The sequence below is a fragment of the Plasmodium malariae genome, assembly GCF_900090045.1.
Source record: "Plasmodium malariae genome assembly, chromosome: 8".
Lineage (NCBI taxonomy): Eukaryota > Apicomplexa > Aconoidasida > Haemosporida > Plasmodiidae > Plasmodium > Plasmodium malariae.
Window position 1 is genome coordinate 2,421,451 of NC_041782.1, and position 11,639 is coordinate 2,433,089.

At 18.3% G+C, this 11,639-nt stretch overlaps 2 protein-coding genes across 2 annotated transcripts; both read left to right on the plus strand.

Moving 5' to 3' along the window:
* Positions 1–2,226: 2,226 nt before the first annotated feature.
* Positions 2,227–3,195, plus strand: PmUG01_08058100 (Plasmodium exported protein, unknown function; the record flags this gene model as incomplete). The annotated part of the gene is made up of 2 exons (XM_029004749.1): positions 2,227–2,313; positions 2,440–3,195. 2 exons carry the CDS (start codon positions 2,227–2,229, stop codon positions 3,193–3,195), a joined length of 843 nt encoding a protein of 280 aa, XP_028861407.1.
* Positions 3,196–5,202: 2,007 nt separating this feature from the next.
* On the plus strand, positions 5,203–6,168 carry PmUG01_08058200 (fam-l protein; the record flags this gene model as incomplete). The annotated part of the gene is made up of 2 exons (XM_029004750.1): positions 5,203–5,262; positions 5,419–6,168. 2 exons carry the CDS (start codon positions 5,203–5,205, stop codon positions 6,166–6,168), a joined length of 810 nt encoding a protein of 269 aa, XP_028861408.1.
* Positions 6,169–11,639: the final 5,471 nt, after the last annotated feature.

An 11,639-nucleotide genomic window follows, 5' to 3' on the forward strand; every position in this document is an offset into this window, starting at 1 on the left:
TATGTATTAGCAATTTACTGAAGCTGACTATCATTGAGATTCATTAATTTTATGAGGTTTATTAATATATTTTATGTTATTAACAGTTTTATACTTAGCTATAATATACTTACTAGAACCGTGTTAATTTTTAAGCTTTTACGATTTCTTATAAAAACTATTTATATTTTATATAGCACATATACTCATATGATAATATATATTAAGTCACTTTTTTTAGAATAGATAAAAGTACAATATTTATTAACTGAAATGTGTAAATTTAGGTAAAATAGAAAGAAAGTAAATTTTATTAAATATGTAAAAATTAGGAAAGTTTCAAACAATATATCTTTATAAAAAAAAAGAAGGAATATATCTATTTAAGGTAATAACACTAGAAACCATATAAATATTACAATAAATTTGATAAAAAATGAAAACCTAAATGAATACATCATTTTTTATAAATTTTGAAATATATAATTATTATAAATATGAAAAAATATTTTGCAAGTTGTAATTTAATATTATATTATATTTATCTTTTCATATATGTACCTATTAAATATTAATAATATTATATGTTAAATATAAAAAAGACATAATAAAAAGAACGTGTAAACTTTGCTCATACAAATATATACACAGTAGGCGTAATATATATGTACTTACTAAGAAAATAATGAAGTTTTTTCCAGTAAATTAAAGAACTTGTGTATAAATTCCTATTTTAGATAACATAAATAATTTATATGAATACAGATTTATTCTTTAAAAAAAAAAATGAAAAAAAACATAGGAACAACAAATATTGCTAAAACCGAAAGGATTTATTTATAGTAAATATTTAGAAGAACTTTATTTTATAGTGCAATTAGCATTTATATTTTATTTCACAATATATATACAAGAATATTATTAAAATTTTAAATGGTTTAAAGATCATTATATGAGGAAACGTAGGCTAATAGAAAAAATGGGAGATGTACATATTTTGTGATAACATTGAACAAAATAAACAAGGATTTTTATAAATGTTATAACCGAATGTTTATGTACGTTTAGACAATAAAAGTATCATAATGTTAATTTTAATAAAAAAAATTTTATTTATATATATATATATCAATTTATATTCATGTTCTTGTAAAATATTTTTCTGGCATTATATAATTTTAAAAGATTATATAGAAAATAATAGATTCCTTCTAACATTATAAATATAAAAATTACTAAATCATGTGTAATAGATATATGTATTGTTATGATTTCTAATTAGTTATGTACATAGTATATTCTATATATCATTTGTATATATATTTCTTCTAATATATTTTTAAATTACCGAAAGTTTTTACTATATTTCTATACAACCATTACCTTCAATAGCTTTTTTGTTTTTCGCAATGTCAATATTTTTTTATAAATATATATAATTAATAAAAAAATATTTTTTTAATTTAGCGTATGAATACAAATATTTTTCATTTAAATTAAAGGTGTAAATTATTATTAAATGAAAAATATGATTTTTTCAAACTATAATACAAAATTAAAACATTGCTTTCAATTTAAATTTAATATATATATTTTACTCAAAAAAAATGCATTAAGTTAGGAATTCGATTTCTTAAAAATATATTTTACACTATAAAAGCAAGCACGTGTTATAATTGGCAAAACATGAAAATTTCCACAAAATATATATATTTTGAATTTATTAATAATTTTCTTCATTTTTGCAAATTCTAATATCTTTTTTATTAATAAAAAAAAACATTTATGAAATAAAATATTTATAAATTTAGAATAATTATTAAGAAAAAGTAAAAGTAGTAATTATACTTGAAATACCTAGAACAAGCACATATATCTATATTTTATACATTGTATATTGTAAATAAATTAAAACTCTACAAGCAATTAAAAAACATAAAAACAAATTTGTTTAATTATTCCAATATGTAATTAAACTATAAGTTGTGAACACATATGAACGAACTGGAATTGCGTAATTTTACTTAAAGTTAATTTTTTATAAATAATGTTAATTATAAATATTTATAGAATTATTTTTTTAAATATTTTTTTTTTTTATCTATGTAGTAAAATATGCTATATATGTAAATTTTTTAAGAAATAATATTAGAAAAAATAAAAGAGTTTTTTATGTATTGTTGAAAGTATATAACTTAATGTTAATTTTTTCTTTATTTATATATTACAGTATTAGATATCTATAGCATGGAACAAAGTATTAAATTTATTTTTTGTGTAAAAATTTCTATAGTTATATTTTTAAAGGTTTTATGTCATTTTTATAGTGACATGGTATGATAAAACTTTTTGAAAGCATTTGTATTATTCGTATTTTTATTGTTTATTTTTATTAATATATTTTCTTCAAATGCGAATATTTATTTATTTATATAAAAAATCTTTTTTTTTCTTTTTCAGAGAAGGTTTGGTAAATTTTTGGATGAAAAATCTGAGTTTGGAAGAAAATTAGATACACGAATTTATCGATTATTAGGAATTTATATAGAGGATATTCATCCATATGTTGGAGACTTAGAATTAAAGATACCATGTAATACAAAAAAAAAGAACGAAAAATTACTTAAAACTGATAATGAAAAGTGGGACAAAGAAAAAAAAGAAAAATTATATAGAAGCTTATTATATAAGGAACAATTGATTAAGAAACTTATGAAAAATAAATGTACCATGCTTCATGGATCATATTCTCATTATGAAAAAAAAGTAATGAATGGACTAAATGATAATGCTTTTTTTGAAAAAATGATGTTAATTAATGATAAGGATTACAACAAATTAAAGCGTAAAAAATACAAATTTGGACTTCGTTTACTTTTATTATTGTTCTTATTGATATTAATATTACCTATATTAGATTTATCACTAGGAAAATTTAAAACTACAGGTAGCTTATTACTTGAATTATGCAAGTTATCAGGGTATGGTTCAACAAATAGTCCACAGAGTGTACCTACTGCGGATGTTTTGCCTGCTTTATGGATAAATACATGTCAAGCGAAAAGTTACATAGGATTTAAGATATTTATTATTTTAATTTATTGTTTACCTATCTTAATAATGGGTATTATACTTATACGGGGAATTTTTTATTATTATAAAAATGTCATAAAACATAAAAAAATTAAGTTCTTGGAAGAGTTCTATGAGTGGTAACATATATGTATATTTGAATAAAGAAGATTTTAATGTTATTTACTACCTAAAATATTCTTAATTATATATTTAATATAAGAATGATCGCTTAGATTTTATATATGAACCTACGTATGCTTAATTATATTGATGAGAAAATGTAAAAAATATATGTTTATATTTTTTTGTGAATTTGAATGTTTGAAAGTCCTTTAATTTTTAATTTAATGTATTCTTTCTTCTGAATTAATTATTACGTCCTAATATATACTTATTTTTCTTTATATATAAATTTCAATGAAAAATATATGCTGTACGTTATAATAAATACATAAGAGAACAATTAATATTATTTTATTGAATTCATTTGTAAATTTATATTTTGACTGTAATATTTTTGCTATATATCTTATATCATTTTCTAGAATAAAATATTTATTTTCTAAGGTTACTAATAAATCGAATTATTAATTTTATATTAACAATTAATGTGACTTGTTTTGTGTATAATGAAAAGAAGTTATATTTATTGTAATGATATATATATATATATTTTAACTATAATTTAAAATTTTAAATTTTATTTTTTTTTCTTTGTTGTTAATTTCTCAATTTATTTCACAAAAAAATAATATTTTTTAAAGAAAAAATAAAATAAAATAGAATAAAATTTTATTTAGAATTTTATTTAGAATTTTTGCAGTAATTTTCTACTAATATTATAAGTTTATAATTGTCATTGTTTCGTTTACACCACATATGTGAAGGAAATTAATAAAAATATAATATTTTTTGTTATAAGTATTATTAAAAATAAGAATTTACATTTAATTATATCAATTGTTTATTCTATTCTACAAAATTATATATCTGACAAAAGTTTTTTGTAAAATACCAAAAAAGAACTAAAATATTAGTTCTAAAATTGTAGCTGAAAAAATTACTAAATAATGTATGTTGGCAAATCATAAAGTTAAACTTAATTAATTTAGATCTACACATAATAACCCGTATATTAAACTTATATGAAAATTTATATTATTTCGTATATTTTCAATTCTGATAGTTGTATGTAACATTCACATACGTATTATACAGTGCTCCTTTTTTTATTCTTTTTAATATATTAATAGTTTCTCATATATATGTGGGTAAAATATAAAAACATTAGGGGGATTATTTTAAAAAATCTCCATTTAGAAATATTTGTCTAAATAAAATTTAACTAAAAATTAAATTTTTTAAAAAAATGACAAAAATATAAAAAATAAGTCTTTATTCGCTTTTAAAGTAAATATAATTTTTTATAGATTGAATAGTACTTTATAAATTGAACTTTCTAAATATATAGTAAATCATAAATTAAAGTATCTGTTTATGTGACAACTAAAAAATGTGTTATATTTTACAAAACAAAGAATGTTGTACAATTTATTGACTACTTCATTATTTATTACAATTATTTTATAGTTATAATAATTAATATTTTATAAAATAAATAACACGTTTTTTTAAAGTGTAATATCTTAGAAATTAGAATTAATAATGGAAAACATCATTAAAATTAGAAATTACTATCCTAATATATAAAATATAGCAATAGATCTATATTCTATACTTTTTATTCTGTAAATTAAATTATTATTTCTTAATATTAATATATAATATATTTTTATTTTACTTTGAATATTTTCTATAAAAGAAAATTGTGATTAATTGACCATATTAAATAATTATCATATATATATTGAATATTTATGAATGAATTAAAATTATAGTAATTTATTTAGAGTTATTTTTTTATTCATAGGTTAAATATTAAAAGTTTGTTATACATTTTTAAAGGTGTTTTATTTAGTTTTGCGACGTAAAGTGCACTTTATGTATATATATATTATTATATATCTATGAAATAATAATAAACAAAAATTAAAAAAACACATGTAGTACGATTTGTTATTGAATGTATAATATATTTTAATAAATATAATTCTTTTTGATTATACTACAGTTTTGGAAAGCTATATGATGGAACAAAAAATAATGTTCTTATTTATTAAAACTTCACTGTTTATACTTATACCTTGGGTACGTTATATATACAAGGATTTGTTATGATAGTATTATTCAAAGGGATTTGAATTATTTATATTTTATGTGTTCATTTTTATTAATGCTTTTCTTTATGATGAGAATATTTTACAATTTAATTAAGAAATATTTACATTTTTAATTTATTTTTAGAGTTCTTTAAATAAAAACTTGGTTGAAAAATGCAATCTTTGTAGAAAATTAAATTCTAGGAATTATCGACTTTTAGAAAAATATAAACAGCATAAGGATTCAAGTGTAATAGATTTTAGAGCAGAAATGCCAAATAATATAGTGAAAAATAAAAAGTATATATATAATAATATTAGTAATAAAGGAACAAAAAGAAAGCATAAACACTCATGTAAAAGTTCAATAAGTACTGAGGAATACGGTAAAAATGTTAAGACAAATAAATGTGGTAAACCTAAAACAAAAGAATATTTCAATTTTGAAGAAAAAATATTTAAAAAACTTGATTATGAAGATTACGTTAAAAATATCAAGACTATCGAATATAAGGAATATAAAAAACTATCATGTAAAAAACGAAAAGTACGAATTTCCTTACTTTTGTTAGTTATCCTGGTATTAATACTACCCATATTAGATCTTTCATTAGAAAAATTTATAGATGGTGGTTTGTTGGGTTTATTAGAGTTGTTATCGCCAGTTGTAGCTCAAGAAGGTGGTGTTGCGTCTGGGGTAGAGGGTGCTTTGAACACTTTGTTAAGCAAAAGCAGTTGGGGTATGTTAGAGAAAATATCTGCGTCAACTATTTTCTTTTACTGTGTACCTTTCGTTATATTTGTTGTCATATTTATATTTGGAATGATTTATTACTATAGAAAAGTTCTAAAATATGAAAATATTAAGTTCAGAAAAAGATCAAATAAGAAGTAATATGTGGTTCCCTGTAAGTATTAATTTAACATTTATAGTTATATCTTTAGTGTTATACATTCCAACGATAATTATTTTTATATTATAAACACTATACATATTTATTGGTGTTTTTATTGGGAGACAGTAAAAAAGTATGTTCTTAGTTCTTTTGTTAATCTGTATTTTTGACTGTTTATATAATATTCAATTTGTATTGTATGGAATGACCTTATCTTAATTAAATATATAGTCTCCTTATATATATCGGTATATTAAAATAAATTTCATGAATAATATATATATGTAAACTCAAATTAATACGTAATGGAATAAATCATATAATTATATTATGGTGTGTTATTTTCTGCTTAACTACAGTTTTTTACCTGGACTTGGTAAAAAATGATTATTCGTTTAGGTTATTTAAGAAAATTTATTATTATTTTTATGTTAATGGAAAATACGTCTTTTTTTGCATTTGATGTATGGTTATGAAACATTTTTGATGTATTGATACGTATATATTTTTTTTTTCCACAAAAAAAAAATCTTAACATTTATTTTATAAAATTGTGTTATGTGAAATATTTTATAAAAGGTACTAATGGTAAATATTTTTTTAACAGATTTAATTTTTTGCGTAGTTTAAATGTGAAATTATGAATATATCATAAAGTAATATACTTTTTAATTATTGATAATTTATAACTGAATACAAAGTTGGAGATTCTAAATCATTATAAATAAGTGAATTTTTTAAGCTAATCATTATATGATATTTCCATATAATTATAGTGTTTACTTAATGTTTAATAAATTATTTGAATATTCATTATAATGAAAGTTTATATTTAAATAAACTATATATTTTATTTAATCTTTATATCATTAAAATATTAAATTATTGGACAAAAATTAAGAAAATATTAATACATAATTTGTTTGATTTCTATCTAATTTTTTTGGGATTAAATAATGGAAAGGTCATATTTTATTTCTTAATATAATATGTGCTATTTTTTAGGCGTAGTAATAATAATTATATTACATTTAACGAATTAGCTTAATATTATATAAAATATTAGGGTTATATAATAGTGTAAGATATTTTAGGTTACTTAAACAAATTAATATTAAATTCTCAGTAGATTATTATCATTTATTTTGTATACCATAATTATATTATAATTTTTATTTATATTCAAAGTAGATTAAAAAAGCACAAATATACATATATAATATATATAAATTATAGCAAGAAAGTATATAAATTCATTTTAAGAATCAATGTTAAAAATTAAGTTGAATCAATATTCAGAATTAACAGGAAAATATTTATGTATTACGAAAATACTCTTTGTAATTATACGAATTTTAAAGTAAATATATAAAAATTATGTGAAGTATATCAATGGAATTATAAAAGATATATACATTAATGTTAATTTTATAATAAATTTCGTTTTTTAATATAATAAAACTTTCTTAATAATAAGATTTTAGAATAAATAAAAAATAAAACAATATACCGGTTATATTAATTGTTACATAACACTATAAAAATATATATAATAATATAAAAAAGTATTTAATAAAGAATATTTTTAAAGAGATGCTAATACATACATAAAGGAAATTTGATATTAAATTAATATGTATATACTATTAAATATGCTTCATATATTAAATACATTTTTACTCTTATAATTAACGAAAATACGTTAAATGGAATATTTTAATGTTCTTAGAATAAACACATCTGTAAATTAATTTTTGTTTTTTTTTTAAAAATTACATATAATGAAAAATATGATCAAAAAAATTGAATTCTTTAAAAAAGATAATGTAATTATATTTGAGGATTAACAGATTATTTCAGTCATATTCTAATAATGCACTGTTATGTATATACATAATTAAAATGGTATATAAATATGAATTACTTATATCCTTATTTTACTATTTAAACAAAATTATTATAATAACATAGGAAGTAAATGATAGAAAAAAGGTTATCTTCGTTATAAAATGTAAATGAAAATAAGCATATATTTATTTTAAATATATGTAATTTCAATATAAAAAATATGAATTTTTATAGATACATATCTTTAATATATATTATATTTTTCTTATTTTATTGTAATAATACTAAATTTTATTTTTGAAGATAAATTGATCAAGTTCATAAAAAGGTAATTAAGTAAAAAAAAAAAAAAAAAAAAAAAAGTAACTTATAAGATTTTTTAAAAAATATTCTTTTTAAATATAATTTGTAAAAATTACATTTTACATATCAGTTTATTTATTACTAAAATGGGTAGTCACTATAATTTCATTGTTTTTAATATTTTTTGTTATTCATTATAGATATACAATTAAGTAAAAATATATGTAATATTATAGTAGTATATATAATAATACTTTATATAAGTAAATGTTGTCAAGATGCTTAATTTTATTTTTGATAGAAACAATATATACATATAAATTAAATTGAGAGTTCATTGTGGACATAAAGAAATCATATGAAAATAATATTTTATATATTAATTAACATTGTATATTAATATATCATATATATCCTATTTTGAAAAAGGAAAAAAATATCCTTTTATACTTATAATGCTTTTTTGTTTACTAATATTTTACGAAATATAACAGGAGATTGCGTTATATTCATTATCTTTTTAATATAAAGTGGAAAATCTAGATATTCAATATGTGTAAACTTTCGTTGGTTAAATTCATATAATGTTATTAATTTTATCTTAATATATTTTATGTTTGATTTATTATAAAAATATATAACGATAATAAGAAGAGGGAGAAAATTTTCACTTATTTCTGATTTTTATGGAATATAATAAACTTTATTTTTTCTTCTGTTTTTTACAACTTTAAAGTTATTTTTATTCTAAGATTATATAATTAATCCGAAACAATATTTTCATTTGTTTTTCTGAAATTTTTACTAAAAAATCTTTTATATTATTATATTAATCTCTAAATATATGAGCGAATGTTATATGCATATATAATAAAGTAAAGAAATTTAAATGGTAAAATGATACAGTAATAGCTTTTATAGCTAAAATATACGCATAATAGATACGTAGAAAAGTTTGGACAAATATCCTTTTTGAGTTATACATAATTATAGATAAAAATATTTATAGAATTATTAAATCGTTATTTTATATTATATATATTTCATTATATGTAGGTTTATGTAATATATATATAAATGCTTTTTGTTACTTCTCAGTTATGCCATAATGAATGATAAATAAATGTACTTAGGTCTACTATTAATATATATTTTTCGTTATCTATGAATTTTTATTAAATAAAAAAAAGTATTCTTTTTATTATTATAATAAATAAATTATATTTAATAAATGAACATTAAATCAGTTTATTGGAAAAATACTATATTAGACTGCAAACAATATTTTACTTAAATTTTTACATAAATATTAAATTATTCTTTAAGTAATATATTTTGAGTAGTTAATAAAAGAACAATATAAAAATATCAACTTTCCTAAAATTTTTTTAGTAAAAATAATTTTGACTCGTTTAACTTATTAAAAAAAGTATTATTATAAAATTGATGTCTATTTATTTCGTTGTTAATAGTTAGTAAAAAATTATATACTAGTAAAAACTTTATATTTTAATTTCTTAAATATTATAAGAAGTAATATAAATTTTGATTTGATTTTTACATGAAATATAAAAAACTGTATATGGGAATATTAAATTTTATTATTGTTCATTTAGTCACATTTATTAGAATTTTTTAAGGATGGTTGTAAGTGTATAATTATACATTTAATTTACGTAATAATTTTTATGAACTATATTGTATATTATAATATACATATTATTTAGTATTAATTTCTTAAAATTCTTAATATATTTATATGTTGTTAATTTAATTTTTATTTTTATTTTTTATTTTTGAGAAATTAGAGAAAGGTAAGAAAGATATAATTTTTGCAGTTTTTGAAGAAGATAATGGGACTAGGGTTTCTGCATCATCTGAATTATTAACTCCTATAATGTACCATAAAGATTTATATAATATTGGTTATATGATTCATAAAAATTTAAAAATGAGAAGTATATTACACACATTAGTTAGTGTTAGTGAAGATATTATTACACAGGAATTCTGTGGTTTATTGAATTAATTTTTAAACACCAAAAAAATTGAATACGTATCTGGAAAGCCTAGTTATGAAAGTAACACATAATTAAGGAAAGGAAAGTTTGAGTAATTGTGGCAAAATTTAAAGGAGGACGTAAGTGAAAGTAATTGGTGCAATAGAAATAAAACCACCTAAAATTGTTCTGTTTCACTTGAATTAAAAACTGCTTTGTCTGTGGGTTTTAAACTTGTAGGAACATTTCTTATTACTTGTTTTTTATTGTATAATATATTATGAGTATTACCGTTATAAATTGTAAAAGTTCAGTATAAGATTGCATTTATCTTTTATTAAAATATTATTTTTGTTATATATATATAATATAATTAATTCTTTTTCATTTTATATAATTGTTTAGTTCCTTTGTACCCCGGATCTATAATTGTTTAAATAATAAAAAAAAAGGAATAATATATAACATAGTTCCAGTAGAAACATTTGAATTATTAGAAACTTCTGTATATGGGATTTTATAATCTGAAATTGGAAGAATTAGTATGGGTTATCATTCTGTATAAAATTAGTAATTTACGTATAAAAATAGCTAAGCGGCCTATTTATATTTGTATATAAAGTATGAAAAGTTTAATAAGTGGAAGATTCTATTATACAGTAAAAAGAACTATAAATAGTGTAATGATTATTTAAGTAATGCATAGAAGTACTGTGAGCATTATTTTACGCTTATAACTATAAGTCAATGTTAATTCTATTTAGAATATAATATATTAGAAACATTTCTAATATATTACAGATTATTAAAAAATATATATGATCAATATATGATATTTTATTGAAGAACATATATAATTCCTTAATAAAATATGATTATATAAAAAAAATTTATAACACATTATAAAAATCTTTTTATATATATAATATGTAAAATTTGTACATGACATAACGAAAAAAAAAAAAGAAAAATTTATATAGTTATATTTAACAAAATAAACTATGAAGTTTTTATTGATTTAGAGAGCAAATATTTAAAGTATAAATAAATTAAAAATTGAACCTATGTAAATACTCATATTTAATAATATAATATAAATTTATTTTATTATGTTCGTTACATAATAAAAGTAGACTTAATCTGTTATGTTCTTTTACCGGAACCCTTATACGTGTGAAATTTTTTTTTTTTTATTATTCCACGTGAACAGTGAAACGTATTAAGGAATATGGAAAAAAAAAAAAATTTCTTTAATTAATTCATCTTTATGTAAAATTTTTTTTTTTAAAATAATTTCTATAATTAATGTGTAATTAATA